Source organism: Rhamphochromis longiceps, linkage group LG18, assembly GCF_057381845.1.
Source record: "Rhamphochromis longiceps isolate RC_006_pf linkage group LG18, R_longiceps_female_GT1.1, whole genome shotgun sequence".
Taxonomy (NCBI): Eukaryota; Metazoa; Chordata; class Actinopteri; order Cichliformes; family Cichlidae; genus Rhamphochromis; species Rhamphochromis longiceps.
Genome location: NC_140574.1, coordinates 5,350,594 through 5,373,643, shown reverse-complemented (window position 1 = coordinate 5,373,643; position 23,050 = coordinate 5,350,594). Strand labels below are relative to the sequence as shown.

Here is a 23,050-nt window from a genome sequence, read left to right as displayed (position 1 = left end):
GTCTCACGTGACATAATAAACCTTGTAAAGCCAAGTGCATCATATTTGACACACAAGTATCACCTGTGTGATGCTCTATTTTCAAAAACCATCATGCCTCATGATGAGTTAGCTGCTTTAGGGAAACAAAGAGCACAGGCGGCACCAAGTGGCAGCAAGAGGAAACTGCGTTAGCTTTATAAAGCTGTTTGTCAAAATCTGGCCAATAAATCTTTGAGTCGACATGTGAGACAAATTGTAGCGGATTGTTACCATGACGCCACGCTACGCCCCTACAACGTCATTGGAATTCATCTGATGTGTGCCATCCTTCCTAGTTAAATTTACCCTTTTTAATTTTTCATATTTATTTCCTATCTTATTCATAGCCTTTTCCTTTTTTGTTTTCTTTAGGTCACGAGCAGTTGTCCAAGCATTTCACTACATATCGTACTGTGTATGACTGTGTACGTGACAAATAAAATTTGAATTTGAATTTGAATTTGTATGCACATTTCTAACTCCTACATCTGTGGAGGAACTTTGAATTTCAGAAATCCAGTGTGAGCCTCACCAGACAGTAAAGTGTCAAGCATTTGCTACACAAAGATACTTTTAAAATGTCAACACACTCAAAGAAAGAAGAGTGACTCAACAGTCTGAGTGTTCGGCGCTGCAGCTCTCACTGAAATTAATTTCTCCCCTATCGCTCCTCACAGACTTTTTGATAAGATATCTTGCAGTGAGCAGCTGGTGCGTAACACGGATCTGATCAGAAGGATCTTAATTACAAAAAACAAAACTGAAAGTCACTCTTCTTTAAGTGACACATTTCATCCAATCACACCGACAAAGGAAACAGCACGTATAGTTTGTTCAGTTCACTGTGACTTTGTACCCACAAATAAATAAAGCTTCTTCTTCTGGAAAGCAGCTTAAATGATTTACTGATTTACTCCACTGCGCACAAGTCTTGGCGTTCATCCTGCTTTTAAGCAGCTGTTTGTGAAAAATGATCCGACATGGTAAAATGTAGCTCGCCATCACCAGTGTGTAAATGTGTGCGTGAATGGGTGGATGACTGGATGTGTAAAGCGCTTTGGGGTCCTTAGGGACTAGTAAAGCGCTATACAAATATACAAATACATATATGTCTGTAAAGGTTTCAGATGATGAACAGTTGGTTTTTACATGAAACATCCCAGCCAATACCAGTTTACTGATGACGGGTCCTCTGGACTAACCAATACTTTCTTCACAGCTTGTGACAATTTTCGTTTTCTTTTGGCCACCTGGATGCAAGAGCAGGATATCACTTTGGATCCTTTGTTGATATATTTACTGTGATAAATCTATACAGTAGATTGTATGTGTGTCTGAATCTGCTGCCTTGACTACACTTACTCAGACAACAGAACTGATGCACTCTGCAGAGAAATGATGAAGAATGTGCGTACTGAAAAAGGACTCAAGGAGTGCAAATCTAATGAAACCAAATATTTGATTGGTTGAGGTCGGTAGAAGTGCTGCTGAGACTTTGATTAAAAAACAAAACAAAACAAGCGAACTGGCACATTTCAGTCTGTCCAGATATTTTAAGTGTCCCGCCGCTTCACAGACCTGCCAGGTTTTAGATGGGTGCAAGCGGCTGAGTGTCAGAGTTGATAAACGTCATTTACTGCAGGCTCTTTAACAAACAAGCATGGCGAGCTTTTGGCTTACAGTTCAAACTCTGCTGAAGGAAACTGAAGCAAACTTAAGTACCCTGGGACTTTGAAGAGAAATGGCGATAAAAAGAGTTGATCTGGATCAGGACGCCTTCTCTTGTTCGATCTGTTTGGATCTACTGAAGGATCCGGGGACTATTTCCTGTGGACACAGCTACTGCATGAACTGTATTAAGAGTCACTGGGACATGGAGGATGTGAAGAAAATCTACAGCTGCCCTCAGTGCAGACAGACTTTCACAGCGAGGCCTGTCCTGGTGAAAAACACCATGTTAGCAGATTTAGTGGAGGAGCTGAAGAAGACTGGACTCCAAGCTGCTCCTGCTGATCACTGCTATGCTGGACCTGAAGATGTGGCCTGTGATGTCTGCACTGGAAGAAAAATGAAAGCAGTGAAGTTCTGTTTGGTGTGTTTGGTTTCTTACTGTGAGAAACACCTTCAGCCTCATTATGATTCACCTACATTCAAGAAACACAAGCTGGTGGAGCCCTCCAAGAAGCTCCAGGAGAACATCTGCTCTCGTCATGATGAGGTGATGAAGATGTTCTGCCGTACTGATCAGCAGAGTATCTGTTATCTCTGCTCTGTGGATGAACATAAAGGCCACGACACAGTCTCAGCTGCAGCAGAAAGGACTGAGAGGCAGAGAGAGCTGGAGGTGAGTCGACAAAACATCCAGCAGAGGATCCAGGACAGAGAGAAAGATGTGAAGCTGCTTCAACAGGAGGTGGAGGCCATCAATCAGTCTGCTGATCAAACAGTGGAGCACAGTGAGAAGATCTTCACTGAGCTGATCCATCTCATCCAGAAAAGAAGCTCTGATGTGAAGCAGCAGATCAGATCCCAGCAGGAAACTGAAGTGAGTCGAGTCAAAGAGCTTCAGGAGAAGCTGGAGCAGGAGATCACTGAGCTGAAGAGGAAAGATGCTGAGCTGAAGCAGCTCTCACACACAGAGGATCACATCCAGTTTCTACACAACTACCCCTCACTGTCAGCACTCAGTGAGTCTATATGCTTTATTACAATCCACTCCTTTTGTCTGCAGCATTTTGACAGAGTGCAAAGGGCACTATCAGAGACCAGAGATATACTACAATCAATTCTAAGAGAGAAATGGACAAACGTCTTAATGAAAATCACTAATGTGGATGGTTCACTACCAGAATCTGAGCCAAAGACCAGAGATGAATTCTTAAAATATTCATGTGAAATCACATTGGATCCAAACACAGCAAACAAATATGTGTTACTATCAGAAAAAAACAGAAAAGCGACGTTCATGACGGTAATACAATGTTATCCTAATCATCCGGACAGATGTACTGCTAGAGGTCACAGTAACAACAAATAAATTAAGCAGAATTAAGCATGAACAAAATTATTCAAATCTTTAACTGTGGATGGCAATGAAAAAGAAAACTTTAATTGTGTAACATAAAGGGTTGCTCAGTTTGAATGAAGCTGCTTTAAGATGGTTTAAGTAAGGAACTTTCAATTGGGGCATTAAAGTCTCTGCTTAATCAAGGTAAATAAAAACCTGGCACCAAATCTTAGAACAAAAGGTATTCAGGATACTATTTCTAATACTTTCTGAACTGAACTGAGCTAAATAATTTTACTGTCTGTGTTTCAAACCCACTCTGAACCCTTTGTGACTACATATTTACTGCTACTGCTGGTGCCACTGCTGCCTCCGTCTGTGTCTGCCCTGCTGGAGGCGTGTCTGTTGGTCTGCTGGTGTTTACGTTCACGGTGGGGCTTGCTGCTGTTGTTAGTGTGGCTCTGCAGCTGGATGTAGGTCTGATTTTCACCCTCCAGGATTTTCTGTGGTCTACCACTGTCCTTGAACAGCCCTGGGTGCATCTCCCTTCCTAGCTCTGCGCTGGTTTTCATCATTAATGCTGTACTGTTGATGCTCCTCTTGGTTCTGCCGACATGCCGGCTTGGCATTAGTGAGACCAGTGATGGGTGGTGGTTGGTTGTGGTTCCTTGTACCTACTAGAAGAGGTTTGATGGCGACTTTGTACCCAGTACGTGCAAAGTGATTCCACCTCAAAACTGCAAAGTAATGGCTCCTTGGTTCAGATCCTCTGGTAGTGGGAAATCAGCTAGACACAACTAAAGTTAATCCACTGGTTAGCTGCACAGAGATGACCACAAAGCATGAAAACCTAGCACACATAACATGCAGCAGCTACACAATACACCTGCACGATAGCGACCAACAAAACTGTTTATCAGATGAACGAGCTTCTTACCACAGACGGGCACATTTTATAGTTGTTCATATTTTGGAAAATTAAGTTTACTCAGTTCACAACAAAACTACTTTTCCTTTTTCTTAGGAACAATTCATGCTCTTCGTTATGTTGATTTTTTTAATCATAAAAAGTATGTATTGTACAACGAATTAATGGGGCAGCCATTGTGAGGCTTTAGAACTTTGAGTGACAGTTGTTAGTATTTCCAAACAATAAATGATGTTATGTTGTGTCTATTGCTTCAGATTAATATGATATGTTGTTTTTTTCTTGCTTTTTTGTGAAGCACTTTGTTATATTTACGTGAGATGTGCTATATAAATACATTTTTCTTACTTACTTAAAATAATTTTAAATGTGTTAAATATTAATAATAATGTGAAAAATGTGATTAATTTAAATGCAGGTTTCTGTATTTGTCGTTTTCATATTAACCACCAGAGGTCGCTGCGTTCTTGTGCTCTTTTCTCAAGCTCAGGTCTCTTACCTGCATATCCCAAAAGTATATGGACACCCTTTGTAAACTTTTAAATGGTGTCTGTTTTTTTTTTTTAAAGTTTGTTTTTCATTAGTTGTTAATATTTTGTTTTATTTTAGCTGGATTTCAATTCAGTTAGTCTCCAGAGATAAATTTTTTGGCTATTTGTTCCTATGAGTTTCTATTTTGAGAATGTTTAATTTTCAAACTACACTAGACTGTTTGAGAGATGTAGACATCACACGCTCAATAAACACATGTACAAATTCCTCATTTTGGTTCATATTTTGGCAAATTTAATTAAAAAAAAGTAAAGATTTTACTTTATTGTATTTTTTTAAGTTGTTATAGTTTTTGTTTTAAATGTTTCGTCATGCTACTGAACTTAAATAATCTTGTCTTTTGCAAACTCTTGTGGAAGACCCTATCCAGTGTTTACTTGATAGTGTTCATCAAATCAAATCAAATCAAATCACTTTTATTGTCACATCACATGTGCAGGTACACTGGCACAGCACATGCGAGTGAAATTCTTGTGTGCGAGCCCCACAAGCAACAGAGATGTGCAAACACAACAACACAAACGAGCAAAATACAAGAATGGCCAACCTGAAACTAATAAATATATGTACAATATATAATAGTGTATGCATTTCTGGATGTGTATACTAAATATTTTCCTATGTGTGTGTGTGTGTGTGTGTGTGTGTGTGTGTGTATACACATTTTTACAAATTAAATAGTAAAAAAAAAATAATAATAATAATAATAATAATAACAATAATAATAATAATAATAATAATAATAATAATAAAATATATAAAATATACAGAGTTGAAAATGTGCAAAACAAGTGGCATTTATATACAGTGTGGAGTGCATAATGTTGAAGTTCATGCCAGCAAAGCTGGGTCCATAAAGACAATCTGCATGATAATTGTAACTTAATCTTTCATCTTTGCGATGAACTGAAACAATGATTGTGGACATGTCGTTGCACAACATCAGTGTTGGACTTCTCTAAGGTCTCATCTGGCTAAATGGGTGTAAATGCCTGCTCCCATATTCAGTGTCTGCATCTCATTTTTTTGGGTTGTTTTTGAATTTGGATGCCTGGTAATAATATTTGTGGTTTTTATATGTTTTTTCTTATTTATCTACCAGAGATGGGCAGTAATGAGTTACAAGTAACATGCATTACAAGTACAAGTAACGTCTTACTGTTACTGTAATCCGACTGCTTTTTTAAAGTAACGAGTAAAGTAAGGGATTACTATTGCAAAAAAGGTCATTAGATTACTGTTACTTTCCTGTAAGCACGCTGCGTTTGATTCCGTAATCGTGGGATGCGTGGGAAGAAAACTTCTTTTTACAGCGACAAAAACCCTAAACGTCCGAGCAAGTACCGACAGTATTCTGCCACGGGAATGTGAAACTCCCAGATCCTTCCACTGACCGCTGTGACACACCTGCACCAGGGCAAACCTCCGCCTGCCCTACTCCTGCTATACAGGTGAAAACAGAGCAACAGGTTTTATTTATTTTCTGCTGTGTTTTACTTGCATCCAGGGGCGATTTTAGCCCATTTTTAGGGATGAATCACAGCACCCCCAAAGATTTCTTACTTTTTTGACAATATTTGCTGTTTGTGTGACACACTACTAAAAATATAAAAAGCATACAGTACTTGGTTGAGACGTAACATTTTAACAACAGAAGTATAGATAACCCCCCCTCCCAAAGTGGTTTGTTCCAGCTCGCCTCTCCCCTGCTCTGGCTCTAGCGCTCTTGCTGCCAGAGCGATGGTGGCTGCGGAGGTGTGAGTGCCTGGCTTAAAACAGGACATGTTAGCTGCATTTAACCTTCAGTTACTCTTTATATAGTTAGGTAGGAGTCAGACCATGTTTCTTTTTAGCTGAAAAACATTACACCAGGTAACCTGCATTGTTGAAAACGTGTTTTCCAACAATGTTTGCTACCCTACAATCCGTCCTACTCTGTAGTAAAATCATCAACATTTCACCGTCCTGTTGCTCCCATTGAAATGTATACAGCCTATTTAAAATCAAAAACTTAAAGTTCTCCGTAGCCTATTGTTGTTACCACTGTCCTGTTTGAAATGGATACTAACTAGCTAACTGACTGGATGCCCATTAATCTTATAACTTCTGTTGTGTGTGTGTGTACAGAGAGGCAGCCAGATTCATAATGGATATAAGGAAGTTTTTTCAAAAAAAGGAGCCACATTCAGGTAAAAGTATAAAATCAAATGATCAATAATGTTGGATCAGTGTTTCAATATTTATCTTTTATTAGATGTACATGTGGTTTGGTTATTTGCCTTTTGGTTGAAAGTACACTGAGAGGACTTTTTGTTAGTGATCTTAATAGTATTTTTTTTTCATATTAATGTAATTTTTCATCTAATTGAATACAATCTATTTGTGTATGATTGTCAGTCCGAAGAGGAAGAGAGGAAAGAGGAGAATGTGAGGAGAAAGTACAAGGTCGGGAAGAACCAGGTAAGAAAACAGACAGGGAACAGTGACAGGCACAACAGAAACTGTTAAACTGACAAAGAGAAAAAAACCCTGATTTTACTCACACAATCTGGAAGTTGTGTTCTCTCCATATTAAAGCTGCTGTACAGACTCTGCTAAACAAACTGGGTTGAAACAGTTTTGACCCTCTTTAACAACATTCCAACATCATGTTATCATGAAACTCATAAATCTTATGAATCTAACGCAAAATTAGTATTATTAAATTGGTCAAATTAGTATCTGCAGTAAAGATTTTTTCATGCATGGTATACATTCTACCACAGGCAAAGTTACCTCCATTTTTATATATATATATTTCTTAATATTTTGTAATAATTTATTTGTAATAATTTATTCTTTTTTGGGAGTGTTTTTTATGCATCTGTATTATATTATACATGCACATTAAAAGTGAATCTCTGTCCAAAAAATGCACTCAGTTTACTTTTTATTCACTATGAGCGTCACTCATTATTCTCACCCAGTAATTAAGGTTAGGATGTGTTTTTTTTTTTATTCCAATCCATTCTTCTTTCGCAGTATTTAAATAACCTTTATCTGATTTGATGGTTTTGTTACAGACAAAAGTGTTTTGCTTTTCTTTCACAAATGTGGGGATTAAATTGTGTTAAAATGTACAAAACAGTGATGTCATGTTTTGTGATGAGGACCCAGGCACAGAGAGACTTGATGAATTTAAGAATCTTATGATTTAATAAAGAAATTTGCAGAATTGCACAGAGATGGTAAAATTTTGATGACTGATAACGGAGACAAAGACAACAGACGACGAGGACAGGGAGGATGCAGGGACTGACAGAGACAGGCAAGAAGTCTCATTGTGACGAGTATATTTTTACATATTTTATTTATTGTTTACTCTATTTAATTTGTAAAATATGTGTATACACACACACACACACACACGTAGAAAAATATTTAGTATACACATCCAGAAATGCATATACTATTATATATTGTACATATATTTATTAGTTTCAGATGTAGCCATTCTTGTATTTTGCTTGTTTACATTATTGTATTTTGCACAACTCTGTTGCTTGTGAAGCTCGCACACAAGAATTTCACTCACATGTACTGTACCAATGTACCTGCACATGTGATGTGACAATAAAAGTGATTTGATTTGATTTGTAAAGTGTATCTTGGCTGGCTGGGCAGCTCTCTGGGTGCTCAGCCCCCCCAAAGCTCTGATCCTAGAATCGCCCCTGCTTGCATCTGTTTGAAAGAGTGAGTGTAAACACACAAAAAAATTATTTTATATGCTGGAATATGCAGAAAATAGGTTTAAATGTTAAACAAATTTCTTCTAGTCAGAGAATGTTGCATATAATTTAATGTTTGCTTCATGCGCAAAGTTAAAAGACTAAAACTAATAAAACTAGTTTCAAAAAGAGACTTTTTCATTTGATTACATTTTATATGATGGATGATGCAGAAAAAATAGAAAGCTCTTTACCTATTCAGGTTGTAAATCATTTTTTAAATAAGTAACTAAGTAACTAAGTAACAAATTACTTTTGAAAATAGGTAATCAGTAAAGTCACGGGATTACTTTTGGGGGAAGTAATCAGTAATTAGTTACTGATTACTTTTTTCAAGTAACTTGACCAACACTGGTATCTACATACTTAAGGCAAAGCATTGCAGGTCTTCATTTAGCCCTTGGAGAAGTTTGAAACCTCATTATGCTTATTATGCTGCATGACGTTTTAACTAAACAAATAAATAAATACTTATCATTAAGTGTATATTGTATATTTAACATGCAGTATGTGTTTTTGTATTATAGTATTTTTTTCACAATCTCATTGTTCTCACTTTTTTAGATTTTAATTTATATTTAACCTTTATCTAAACTCTTTGCCTATTTTAGGATCTAGATAAAAATGTAAGATAAAAAGGCTTAATTTAATATTTATATATTGGTCACATACTCAAGTATTGGCCTCACTGACTGATACCTGTGGAAATTTGTTTCAGCCTCTGACCTAATAACTCGAAATTTCGTCTAACCTTTGCTTGGCTTTTTTACTCTCACACAGAGGGGTGTTCTTTGCTCTTTACATCTGCTATCTTTGACAAAGAAAGATTTGAAACAGTTTAGCTTATCTTTTGATTTGACACTACAGTATGAATAAATAACAAACAAATAAACAAACTCGGATGCATCGGCTACTGGCCAAACTGGTATTTTAAATACCTGCAATTCCTCAAAATGAATCTCCAAAGTTCCCTTGCTTTAATGGGCGATCGCCCCCTTCTTTTCTGACGCTTTTATTTTATTTTGAAAACACTTTTCCGGTATTTTCTCCACTAATTTGCTACATGATATTTTGGATGTGGAATATTTTAACAAGGGCGTTGCTTGAATGACTCTTCACTACCAGCCCTTGAGTATTATTTAGTGGAAGTTGGACACGAAGGTCTGAATGATGTCTCATCTTTACCGTATGTCAGGTTAATGAAAGACAATGTCGATATTGTTATTGTTACGGGTTGTTAGCCGCTAGCTGTATGGCCGCGAGCCATGGTTCTTTTCAAAATAAAACATTTTAATCTTCCACACATTATATTGTAAACCCTACATTAAAAAGAACAAAAAACAAAAAACAAAACAAACAAACAGTAAAATTGTGATAATTCCGACGGCCTTTCTTCTAATTTGCTAATTTTGCTGTTAGGAATTTATTGTGTTTGTGTTAAGCAGACCGAATTTAATATTAAATATCGCAGATTCAGTCACATGTTCAAGAGTGATTATATATAGAGGCACGTGAATATACACAGAAAACGTTTTTTAGATGTAATATACAGTTAATGGGATTCCGGTTTTTTGTTTTATTTATTTTTGCAATATTTGAAGCCGTGTGGAGATAATTGTGAAAACATGCATTGGTCAGGAAAGTTACTACAAGCTATATTATCTTAAATAGTCTAGAAAGCCCGAAATGGCCATTACTGTTCACAGTTATGATGTTGTGTGTCTTGGGAGTTTTGTCACTAAAATTGTAGCTTTTATTTTGAAGTGTTTCCTGGATTGAACCTGGTTGTTTTCAAAACAGCGACAGACAGCAGCCGAGCAGCACTGCAGTGAGCTGCAGCTCTGTTTCTGCTCGCTGTCTTTGGTTCTCCTCGACGACTTCTCCCCGTTTCCCTGATTTTTATTCGTTCATGTTCCTCCCCAGGAATTTGCACCGAAAGATAATCCCTAAATGCCAGCCCCCCTCGCCCGCTGGGAGGACAGCTGGTGCGCTGATAACATTGGAGTCGGGGTTGCCCTTGACTTGGGCAGGAGTTAGGAGGAGCAGGGGACGACGATCATGCAACCTGATGAAAGAACTGACATTATTGCGGCTGTGTGATCTGCATCGGCAGGGCTGTCAGGGATGCTCTGTGAATTAATGTCATCCCTGCTCCCGACCCAGGAGCACCAGCGTCCTGCTGAAGCAAGCATCTGCAGGGAGCCCTGGCCCCGGAGCTCCGCTGGCCGAGCAGAGGAGGCCTGAGCGGTCTCCACCTCCGGATTATGGTGGATGGTGGCAGAAGGCAAGTGTGCATGACAAGATAAACAAACCCAGAGCTGTCTGCTGTCCTGCAGCAGAGATACAGTAGAGGCTGTGAGCGTGCTTGTCATTGTTGCTTTTTTTGGTCTCTTTGTGGGAGTAGGTGTTCCTATTAATAATAGATGTGATGGCCAGCAGCCCCTGAACTGTAAATGTGTTCTTTGACTGGGCCGGCTTCTTTTTTTGAACCTCTAAAGAAAATTGACTGAAAATGATGGCTGACCACGAGGAAGCAGAGCTGTCCGAGTCCCTTCAGAAGGAGGACGGGTTTTCCAGTGAGGTGGAGGATCCAGGTACGAACTTCAAATCTAAAAGTTTGCCTGTTTTAAGCGAAGCTGCATCTCAGGAGAAAACCTTACTGGCGAGCTCAGTGCGGATGTCCATAACGGCCGAGGAGAGCACAGAGTTCATCCAGAACCCGCCCAACACTGAGTCGTTCCAGGCCGAGTCCCCAACGAGAGCAAACTACCCGCCAAAGCCAGGGAAGTCGGCGCTGAATAGGCCGGCCTCGTACATGGAGAACACGGAGATCCGAAGGAGTAAACACATGGCTAGGAGGAAGCCCCCGGGGTTTTTCGCAGCCAGGCTAGCTCAGATTCGTCTGCCCAGTCGGAAGCACCTTGGCGTCATCTTGCAGGACTCTCGCTGCTTCCTGTTCTGCATGTGCTACCTGACGTTCATCCAGTCGCTCATGGTGTCTGGCTACCTCAGCAGCGTCATCACCACCATAGAGAAAAGGTACAGCTTGAGGAGCTCAGAGTCTGGCCTGCTCGTCAGCTGTTTCGACATCGGGAGCCTCCTGGTGGTCGTCTTCATCAGCTACTTTGGTGGGCGGGGCCAGAGGCCTCGCTGGCTGGCAGTGGGGGGCATTTTCATCGCTGTGGGTGCTGCCCTATTCTCCTTACCTCATTTCATCTCCCCGCCCTACCAGATCCAGGAGGTCAACTCATCTTCGGCCAACGAGGGCCTGTGCATGAATAGCAATGCCAGCAGCAGGGATCGCGTTGACATCACTTCCTGTCCCAGAGACCAGGAGGGCAACGAGCACAACCTGTACGTGGCGCTGTTCGTCATCGCTCAGATCCTGGTAGGCATGGGGTCCACGCCCATCTACACGCTGGGGCCCACCTACCTGGACGACAATGTGAAGAAGGAGAATGCCTCGCTGTATCTAGGTAAGAGTTTGGGGGAATGTTTGGTTAGTTTTCCTGCCCACCTTAAATATGGAGCAGTTCTGCTGGGATTTGTACATGCATCCACCACCAGCATGGAGGCCAGTAGCAGCACAGTGGTGAATTGGGCATCACTGGCTCACAGCAAGACAGCGCTGTGACACTTTTGCATGTTGTGTTTGCATTTTGCTCTGGCAGATCTGACAAAACTACAGACACTATGAAAGATGGAAGTAGCCACCATGGTTACTAACCAGACTTCCACTGGTTTGTGAAGTCCCACTATGAAGCCTCAAGTTGAGCATCATTTCACTGTAAAAACACCCACCTTTTCCCTATGAATGCACCCACGATTATCCTCTAGAGACTCTTAGAATGACTAAAATTTCCAAATTGGGCTTGATGTTTATTCAGTGTGACCTTAGATGAGTAACTGAGTCCATAAACTCATCAGGACAGAGTTTAGAGAGGGCAGGTTGGAAGGTTGTTCTCCTATTAACTTCTATACAACTAGAAGTCCAGCTGTTGGCCCCTACTGGCTATTAGGAAGAACGCAGGTTTAAGTTTAAGGCACTTCCGCGCTGGCTTCACCTTTAAGATCCATGTTTTATACTGCCTGTGCTCACCACTCAGCAGCCGTACTGGCCGCGTCCAAAGTTTTAATCAAGTTTTAAATTAAGAAAGTCCATTTGAAATTATGTTAATTTAAAATAAATTAATAAAAAAATGTGAACTGAATGAATCTGGAGTTTTAGAGAAGTGTAAAATTAAAGGGAATTAAGGTACTGAAAGGCAAAAATAATACTATTATTAGAAAGCAGTAGTTTGTTTTATCTTAATCATCTGGTTTTAATAATAATTGGAAGCCAAAGTTAAAATTGAAATCAGGTTAAAAGCTTTGGTTGTCAACATTTTATTTGTACTACACATGCAAAGCTACGCACCATGACGGCTTCGTTCATGGCTGTGTTAAAGTTCAGTGACTTTGGCTCCTCCCACAGGAGATCTGAACAGATATTACCATTAGAAAGACTGTAAGTACATTTACCTACATGTTTATTGTAAATGGTGTTCACCAGCAGTGCAATAACACAACTAGCCCACATGTTTTACTAGTTTGGCTGATGATTGGCTCTTTTTAGAGGCAGTGGTGGGACAACCGCCATCTGGAGCCATTATGGAGTCCTCCCAAAAACTTCTATTAGTGATTCTTTGAGTTCCATGTCTCTCTCTTATACAGTGTTTAGTAGAAGCACTTGAATCTCCATTGGGAACAAACTGGAAGCCAGAGAAAAACAACTCATTGCTTATGTTTTTATTTCGATGAGTCCCTGGATTTTTTTCTAGAGAAGAAAATGATGGAGTCACAATAGAAATGAAATACAATAAAACAGGCAATAACTAACCTCACCTGATTAATGCTGGGAAAAACTGAAATGTCTAAATGCTTTGCAACCCTTTGTAAAGTAAAAAAAGAAAAATTATACATTGTGTATTGTGTGTTTTCTAATGGTTTAATACATTACTTACTGTGTGAAGAAACCTCCAAAAACAAATGAAAATCCAATTTATATGACACAGAGAAAGCTATGAGGTTTGTAAACACATCCGGTTTATTAAACTCAACGACTAAAAATGTTACAGTATAGTTGATCTCAGCACTGCACTGAAAACCTACGAAGCACAAGGTAGTTGACTTTAAGAGCAGATGCTACGACACAGACATATAATTAGTGTCAATTTTGCTTATTGCTCTTTGTTTATCTATAAAATGGTTGAAAGAGCTAGTAAGTAATATCCGTGTTGTGTCTTTTGTCCAAGCAAATGCCTCAAAGTTAACAGAAGTTTACATTCATACACGATCAAGAAAAGTGATCGACTAAAGGATTAAATAGCCTGAAGAATGGCTGGTTACATGTTGGTTTGTTAGGTTATGTGTGTTTTATATGCTTCTTTTCCTCCAGTCATTACAATCCAGTGTAACAGCTGTGAGTTCACTGTGGCTGCAGCTGCTTCTCCACACTGATGAAGGACTCTTACAGCCTCTTTAAAACCTATAGCTGTGAAGCTTTTGTTTTTATTTTATTTATTATCATTTTAAGTTGTTGATCTTTGCCACGTCTTTCTTGTGAAAAGCAATCAGTCCTCCCACCTGACTCCCTCACAATGAGCTGATGTATTTTAAATTTAGAGTAACTTTATTTGTTAAATTTATGCAATTTTAGCTTCATATTATGAGAACTTTATGAATTATGTTCCTTCACATGTGGTGAATCAACCATTTCCCTATATTTTTGAAACCCTCACAACTTTGTAAGTGTGGCAGAGAACCACATAAAAACACATTTAAGCTAAAAGTAAAAAGAGCTGTCAAAAACTGCAAGAAAAGCAGTTTTATAGTCTAAATCCAAATTCATCTAAATCTCATGTTTGTTCAGATTTGATCAATATCGTGGGATAGATCATAGTTTCAACAGAGGAACAGACACAAGCTTTCATAGCCTGGATGTCAGATCTGTTTTCTGATATTTCACCAAAGAAAACTTAAAAAAGTTCAGTTTAGGTCAATTTTCCCAGCTTGTATCTGGTCAGAACCATTGTGGCATCGGAAAGGTCTCTCCTTTTTGACATCAAGCTTATCTTCTAGTAATTTCTTCTATCATAACAGGCCATCAGTAGGGTACGTAGTCCCTGTTAACTACATTCACTTTGGGTTAGCTGACTATAACTACAGCTTTGATTTCAGATAATAGCTATAAAGAAACCTCTTTTTAGAGGTTTCTTTATAGTTCTTTATAACTCATTGGCTGCAGCTTATATTTAAAAAAAGGCTTAAAACTACAAACTCCAAGGATGGTGAAACATTGAGGCGGTGAAGAATAATAACAGTGTCTTTTAAGCTAGCCCGCTGGTTAGTTTAAGGCAATACAAAACATTCAGTTTGTGAGCCCTGGCTTAAAAATGCTTCTCACATGTTGAAGGTGTTTAATTATTATTTTTCTTTTTAAATTGGTTTTAAATTTTAAATTAAAAGACAATATCCAGTCTTATGGGAAAGCACAGCTGGATCTGCATCTGGCTGCAGGGATTTTATTGAGTGAAGAGCATTAGTGTGGTCCAGCAGTTGTTGGGTGATGATTGGCCTTTTGCTTCATCCCAAAAGTGTTAGATTGGGGAGGAGAAAGACCAGTTAAGCTCATAAAACTAAAACTATTTTTATATTTAATTACCTGCTCTGTGACTCTACTGAGCCGCAGACTTGGTCCAGAGAGTTCTGCAGCCAAATGGGTTAAGTGACCCCCCCTGTTTTCACATGCTTCCCCAGAAGTTCTCGCTCCAGCAGCCTCAAACAAGGTAAAGCCTAATTAAACCGCCAAATGAGAGCTGAGTTATGAAAGGAGTAGGGGGGTGGAGGGAAGCTCTTATGTGCATTCCTGTTATTTGGTGGTGGGGGCAAAAAAAAGAGAGCCTCTGTACCCGAGTCTTGGGTACAGCCTGAGCTCTGTGTTCTTTTGAGCTAAAATGGAGAGGCTTTGACGCATCCATTTTCTTAACCACTTGTACAATTCAGGGTCACAGAGACTAGCAGCCTTTCCCGGCTGTCACAGGTCAAGGCAGGGTAAACCCTGGATGGGTCGCAGGGCCAACACAGAGAGGCAGTCAACCTTTTACGCCTGTAATGTCTTTGGACTGTGGGAGAATGCTGAGTACCTGGACAAGGAGAACCCACACAGCGACATGGAGAACATGCAAACTCCAGAAAGGCCCCAGGCGAACGGAAGGTTCAAACCAAGAACCTTGTTGCTGTGAGACAACAGTGCTAACCACTACTCCACCGTGCCAGCAGCATTTGGTGCTGGGAAGGGGAAATTTAAGTCAGGGAGAAAAGTGAATTTCAAAGTAAATCAGAGGTCTCATACGATCCATAATATTCTTATTAAAATATAAATATGTCTGTATTTTAAAATATAGATACATTATTGTTATTATTTTCTCTTTTTGAGTAGGTATATGTACAAAAATCTAACAAAACAAAAACAAAAAAACGTTACCCACATTCTCCTCTAACTGAATCGGGTTTGTCCGGCAGGACCCAGTTGACCAGTAACCGTTGGCATTCCTTTGTGGTGGCTTAAAGAAAGCATTTGTTCACAGCAGCGAGCAATGGCTGGATGTGACAGAGCAATGCAGAGCAGGGCAGAGGATCCTCAGTGAGCAGGAGGTTGGCTGCAGAAACACAGTGATGTGGTCGGCTGGGTTAATGGCAGCTGACAGCTCCTTCAGTTACAGGAATGAGGACATGGGCTGTTTAAAAACAAATTGTCTTGTTTTCAGTCCTAATGGTGAATGTTGTGTGTAGGTTTACATTACCATCACCTGATATTATGTAAGTAAGATGCTGTGTTACTGGGAGACAGAATCAGAATGTTTTTGCTCCTGCAAAATCTTGACTTCTACTGGTTTTGCTTCAGTGTTTGATTTGCAGATTGATAGCATGTCTGCGTCAGTATGCTGAAATCTTGGACACTGCGAATCCTCCCAGTCATCAGTTTTATTATATCACTGGATTTCTCTCATAAGTTGCAACCAGTTCACCTCGCAGTTCCCAGTGAACGCACAGCAGAAGGAATGGGAAGAGACTGCAGTGTTTTTCAAGCTTTGTAACAGTGGTCAGCACATGCACAGATTAATTTACCTGTTAACAGTTCCTTTAATCTGTTAATTTCTCAACATGTAAACACAGGAACAATGAAAAGTTGCTGTTGCTACACAGTAATGGTTAAAAGCAGTATTTTTCTTTTGTTTTAAATGCAGTCCAGGCTTTTTTAAATATCACATGCAGTCAGTTTGAGGCTTTGTTTGAAGGTTTGGCTCTCTGCCTCTCTCTTGCATGAGTTGGGATCTACTCTGCGTCTGATATTGACCATGGAGAGTGAGCACAAAGGGTTGACTGTACTCGGATAGGCTCTTACGGTGCTTAGCCTACTTAGGTTATTATATTAGTGACATGAGATGAGTGGAGACAGATGATATCTTTGCTGAATCGGAAGCCATACTGTGAATTCAGCTATCCAAATAGACCACACCTGCGTTTATCTGGGCTGAAGATCTAACTCTGCAGACACAATTTGAACTGAAATCAATCTGTGACACATGACAAATTATTTTCCCGATTCAGGGCGTCACTTAGTTTCTCAGGGCTCTTAATGGTAATAAAAGGCCACTGGGAGGGAGTTTTAAACTGGAGTTTCTAGTAAATCTTAAGTCCGACTGGCATGCCCATTGGAAACTGGGCCAACTCGCAGCAGCACAATGCATCGTTTTCTTTGAGTGTGGCCCTGACTTGTAAAAGGAAAAAAAAAGAAAGGTCTTTCTGGGACAAAGATGGGCTTTCGCAAAAGTAATTTGTTATTTAGAGAGCTTTAGAACAGCTGGGTGTTTATAAGACTGCTATTATCACTGCTCACAATAACAGTACTTCTTGTTCAAGTACATGCTTTTAAAGATGGACTTCAAAGAGGAAGCTGGTGTGTAATGATTGTACTGGGGCTCTCGCAGCTCGAGGTCAGCACCTTCAGCCTGGACTCCTGGGCCAAAGGTGAAGGAAAAGTGAAAGGCCTGATAAGTAGCCGGTAGACCTTTCACCTTAGAGTTTAATAAAGCTTAAAATCCATCCCAGAACACACAAGGCTTTCATTTAAGAGGATAACACCATTCATACTCTAAAACCTCTGGTGTGTAGCTTGTTCATGAGCATTTTCAAGCTGACTGATGAGTGATAAGGTGATGCATCTGAACTGAGACGAGGTAAAGACAGGGGAGGTCCTTGTTTTTGAACATTTATCAAGATGCTTAACTGTCTGCTGTAAACACACATTCTGGTCCGTATTGGCCCTTCTTTGTGTTAGCCTACATATGAGATCACGCCCAAAGGCAATAACAGACGGCCATTAGAATAATTCAGGACAATATTGCTTTGTAACCCCAATAAGAGGCGCTCTGTTTGGTTGCCATGCGAGGCAGAGGGCCACGCTGCAGCCACTCGAAATTTTAATGTGCCAGCTCAGAGACGCAATGTGGTCCTCGCCGGGTGTAACGCTGCTGCCATGTTTGGTAACGAATTACGTTAGCGCTCCATGAATATGACCTCAGACCTGTCGCCTCGCAATTTTTTTAAAACATTTTTTTATTTTTTTAGGGGGACAAGTAAAATCAGTGTTATTTACGACCATGAACTGCCAGTGTGACGGTCTAATTGGATTTAAGTTGACAGCAGATTAAATCACTTATTTTTGGCTAGACTTTGGTGCATCCACACCACAGGAGACAGATTTCTGTGTCTGAGTCTGCATACACCTGCGTACACTGAATTGTCTCGGGATCAGGATTCGTTTGTGATATTATCTTAAAACCTTTGGGAAATATCTCTGTTTTTTGTTATGTCTTGTTGTTGTGTAATTTAAAGCTGTGATATGAGGAGTCCAGCTTTACAGTGTCTGGCAGTGGGGAAAAAAACAGTCGAAAGCATATCTGGATCGAAAGCAGATGTAATTCACCTCTGGTAAAATTTCATCCAAATCCTTCCGTAACTTTTCAGGTTATCCTGCTAACAAACAAATAAACAGAAAAACAGGGGGTATAGCAAATATGATACAAATTAAAACTAGAAAATGTTTTAAAAGTTCAATAAACACTATTTTTTTTAAATTCTAATTTTCTGGCAATTATTTTTTCGTTCAGGGTTTACAGGGTTATCACCATGACACGTGTTGAAGCTTCCTTCTAAGTTTTCTTATTACTCAGAGATCAAGCATAAAAAACTATCATGGCAGGTTTGTACAGTCTTAATGCTGTAAGGGCCTCTTCAAAAGTATTCACTCAAGATATATAGGCAATAAAAGAAAGATCTAAAAGTAAAACAAGGGAAAAAAATAGTCAAACAAAAAATAGAAATAAGTTGATACATCAGGACTGTATGTAAGACTGCATTTAACTGTTTACTCTGTCTCAATAAACAGGTAAATAAAATAAAAAATGGTATCAGTCATTACAGTGACGCTACATACAATATGAATGTGACATTTCCAGTTTTTAGCTTTGGACGATGTGATATTTGGGCTGCGAATTACATAATAAAGCAACCATAAAGTGTCTTAGTGAAGTGTAACCAGATCAGCCCCGGTCAGATCAATCCCACAAGTATAAATATGTTTTATCACAGGATAAATGTGATCACTCAGAACAACTTTGTATTGATCTGTAGTGCAGCTTCCCTCTAAGAGAGCACAAACAGTGCCAACCAGACGCCCCCACCTCCACTGCACAACAGAGTCACCTGAGCCCCTCACTGTTTGTCGTCAGCTTTATATGTGGTGCGTAAACACTGCTTCCTCACAGTGAGGTGCCAGTCAGGACAAATGATGAGAAACAACGTAAACAACATTTTACAATAACTGTTGAAATTAGCTACCGTGCCTTATTTAGCCTGGTTCTTCCCATCGGCATGATCTGCATTTGTCACAGTAAGTGGTGAAGTTGTTAAGGTGGAAGTGATTCAGAAATATTAAACTAGGCCACCACGAGTTGTGGTGGTTACCCATTGAACAGAATAAGCTACATGTTTAGATACTGTGATCCATTTAGTGCTTTGAGGTATTAACTTTACTTTACACTGAGTCTGTACGTCTAAAAAAAAAAAAAAAAAAAAGGATGATTATTGCGCTCTTTGATTATACCTGAAAGTGTTTACAACATAGAGAAGAGAAGAATGTTGCGCTTTCTGCTTGGCCTGTAAATCAAAGAATTAACGAGCCAGCAGTTCATCTTGAAACTGCTGTGAGTTACTTTTCTGTCAGCCAATTGATTCTTTCTTTGAAAAATCGTCAAGCTCCAGGAAAAAGCAACCTGTAAAGTGAAGGCATGAAACCCTCATGCTGTCACAGCTTGAAAACACTCGGATTTCTAACAAAACTGTTTTGCTTTTGTTTTTCCTTTGAGGAGCATCAGATGTTCTTGCAAGCCGCTTCAGCAGCGTTTCACTCTCCAGATTTGAGCCGCACGTGACACGAGGGTGGGTTATGTTTCTGGGTTTGTGTTCTCAAATATTGATCTGGTCAGCAGCAGAGACAACGTGGGAGGAAGGATTTGGTGTTATTTACCTCTGAGGGCTTTCTTTCTTTCTCTTTTTAAGTAAGAGAGGAGCAAGGTGCTTAAGCAAACAGGCAAAACAGGCAGGGTTAGCAGTTCAACACTATGCTGTTATATACCATAGACACTCATGGTGTTGGGTAATAAATGGTATTCACTGCTGTATAAATCTGTTTATCCTACTTGAGTTGTGTTTGCAGCTTAGATCAGACCAGGTGTTGTACAACACGGGGCCACATTTGGCCCTAAGTTTGTTCCTGACCGGCGCGTGTGAGGCCAATGAGAAGCTGGGATTGAAACATAAATAAATATACATCATGGAGCTCTTGATAACCCCAATCGTTGATAAACTACACTTAGACTTTGTCAGTTTGGTGTATTTTATTTTGAAGGTGACTGCTACTTTTAAAGACTTTTTTAGAAATATGTGTAAATGGAGACAATGCAGCTTCACTGGTACTGTTGATGTTGATACGAGGTGTGACTTTGCCAGCCCTGAAAGGGCTCCGCTCACTATAAAATAAACGATTGAGACAGCATGTAGAGTTTTAAACAAGACATTAACTTCTAAATATGTATTTACTGAAGTCGGAGGTAAATCCTGGTGCTTAGTTTTTGGAGAGCAGATAGTTTTGTTTCAGGATTACAGTTTGAATCGCCGTTATGGGGCTGAACACACAGAGATACAAGAAAAAAAAAAAAATTTGAGGAGGTAGACCTCTCAAGGTGAACGTAACAAGACAAATCGAGGAACAATCTGGAAATAAAAGTGCAGGAAATGTGAAAAATAAAAAAACGAGCAGTCACTCGCGTGGACACGGTTCACCTTGTGTGGATGTAAAGGTTAGATATAAAGTAAACTCAGAGGCAGGTGCATTTGAAAGTCAGTTACTTTACTGCAGCTTTTGAGATTCATCTCATCCTCGCCTCTACACTTCTTATGAAGCGATGACAGGAAATGTGCATTACTGACTTCTTTTAAGCCTTTGTAGGGCTTTTTTCTTGGTTCTTTACAATTCCTTATAAGCCCGAGTAAAGGCCTGCAGCTGGAGCTCCTCGAGCAGGAATCGGCTTCAATGCTCTGATTTAAATCACACTTCAATAACAAAAGCGTCTAAAAAGTTTTGTTCCTGCCCGTTTGTCTGCTGTAGCTGAAAAGCTGCTGTCGATGTGTTAAGGGAATGGCTCATATATAGGTCAGGAAGAAATTCATGTGGCTGATGCTATTATTTTACCACTTTGGTGTCAGGCTGTTCTCTCGGCTCAGGTCTGGTTTCCTGCTGTTGTGTTGCAGTGGAATTAAAAGATCATCACTGGGGGTTTGCGTTAATACCAGGCTGCAGTTTACTCTCTTTTTGTTTTAATGCAGAGGTAGTGCACTAAAAACAGACTGACCGTCGGGGATTAACAGCAAAAACCACAAACCAGTTGGTGTGCTAAAACTGTGTGTGTGTGTCTGTCGGTCATTTTCTAAAACGTAACAGGTTTTCTTGTCAGCAATTTTAAAACGGTTTAATTAAATCTTTGACTGAAAGTTCTGTTATTTCACAGAGGGGAACTCCACTTTCCTGTACTAAGATTTCCAGAGTTAGAGAGTGGATGTGTTGGTATTTAATGATCCACTCTGGGATCCAGGTGCTGTCCTTCCTCACTTTAATATTTTAAAAGATTTGAAGCCAGTAGACCGCTAATGCTGTAAATCCCAGTCACGCAGCCTGTCAACTTTACTTAAAATTCTAGTGGACTTCCCAATATTTCATAAAGCCCAGGTTACACTGCCTGTTTATCTCATCTGCCCCAGAAACTTTGTAGCTTTGCACAACCATAGACTAAGTATAGTTAACCTGGGAATCTCTGCTTCCAAGCTGTTCTACTCTAATGCATGATTTCATTAAAATACTAGCACAACGGTAATCTTTACTCAAATCCTGTTTTTTCTTTTAAAAAGTATTATTTTGGGTTATTGGAAATGCATCAATTTTAATGCTAAGGTGGATTTTAATGGCTTTTTCTGATTCTGAGGCTCTGTAGTTTCTGGAAAAGTGTGTTAGAGAGGTGTGGTCATAATTTAATCAGCATAAAGGCACACTTGCAGACTTCAACACAAACAAATGCACAAAATCAGAAGTGTTTTGTGTTAACACTTTTAAAACCCTTTAACTTCCCCGTGAAGAAGTCTTTTATATAATAACTGCTTCCTCTCAGGGGATAAATGACCACATCGCTGGTTCTTTTACACATTTTTGTCCCTTGATGACTGACTAACTACTTCTTCTGTGCACTGGTCATTGTTTATTTCGAATGAATTATGAAGGCTAACTCCCCAACAGTTGGAAATTGGTTTTGAGATTTCATTTCAGTAAACGTGTTAGCGCTCCACCCAGCTTTTTACCTGCAAGCAGTCAAAGCTTGCTCAAAAATTACCCACACTGCAAATGCAAAACAGTAAACCTTCAGTTCAGATAATGATAATAAAGTCAGTGCAGTAATAGAGTTTGCAAAATGATTTATTTGATGCTGCTCTAAATCTGTTACAAAAGAAATCGGGTATTTCATGCAATGGCACAAACGACCATAGACCTTTAATGGGTTACACCATTCATTTGATTCCATACTAATGTTATTATGTCTTCTGTCCTGATTTCTTGTACAAATTTGAAATGTGCAGATATTTTATTTTGATAAACAAATATAAATGAACCACTTGGGCCTGTTTTAAACCGTACGCTGTTATGTGAACAAGCTTCTTTAGTGCATAGAGAACTATTGCAATGGAGAATGAAATGAAGTGATAGGGGTAACCTGGCCTCTCATGCTTCAGCTTTTTTAAGTCTGTCTCTGGAAAGCGGCGCGATATTTGGAACTGTGATATTAAAGCTTTGACACATCTGTGGTTTTAGTACTTGTGATTGTTGAGCTGCAGTGCAGTGTGATGGCCAGGTCAGTGAGGAGCGAGTGAAACGCTGACGAACATGAGGATCAGAACACGTGCTGAGGTGAAACACGCAGGAAGCCTCCTCACAGATTTCATGGAGGCAGGGAGTCTGACGTTAGCGCTTACGTCCCGCCGGGAAGTTGTAACCAGACCTTGCTGTGTCAGCAGGTTACTATGACAACGCTATCATACCATAACATTTCATCGCGCTCCCTCCTC

General features: G+C 39.6%; 2 protein-coding genes across 8 annotated transcripts in view; both read left to right on the top strand.

The window, feature by feature from the left end:
* The first annotated feature begins 1,762 nt into the window (after nucleotides 1-1,762).
* LOC146647566 (tripartite motif-containing protein 16-like) lies at nucleotides 1,763-3,058 on the top strand. The gene has a single exon (XM_085388765.1). It carries the CDS (start codon nucleotides 1,763-1,765, stop codon nucleotides 3,056-3,058), a length of 1,296 nt encoding a protein of 431 aa, XP_085244891.1.
* A 7,013-nt stretch (nucleotides 3,059-10,071) lies between these two features.
* The window catches only part of LOC146647565 (solute carrier organic anion transporter family member 5A1-like), a 55,529-nt gene continuing 42,550 nt past the window's right edge, over nucleotides 10,072-23,050 (top strand). For 3 of the 7 annotated variants that reach the window (XM_085388753.1, XM_085388752.1, XM_085388751.1), the window contains exon 1: nucleotides 10,072-11,751. In XM_085388753.1, coding sequence (XP_085244879.1) covers nucleotides 10,788-11,751 — 964 coding nt within the window. In that variant the 5' untranslated portion in view covers nucleotides 10,072-10,787. The remainder of the gene's footprint in view (nucleotides 11,752-23,050) is intronic. The other 4 variants (XR_014908433.1, XM_085388754.1, XM_085388749.1 and 1 more) reach the window with 3 other exon arrangements.

Excerpts from the sequence above, each read along its gene's own strand:
- LOC146647566 (XM_085388765.1), top strand. The coding sequence starts at position 1,763 with ATGGCGATAAAAAGAGTTGATCTGGATCAGGACGCCTTCTCTTGTTCG.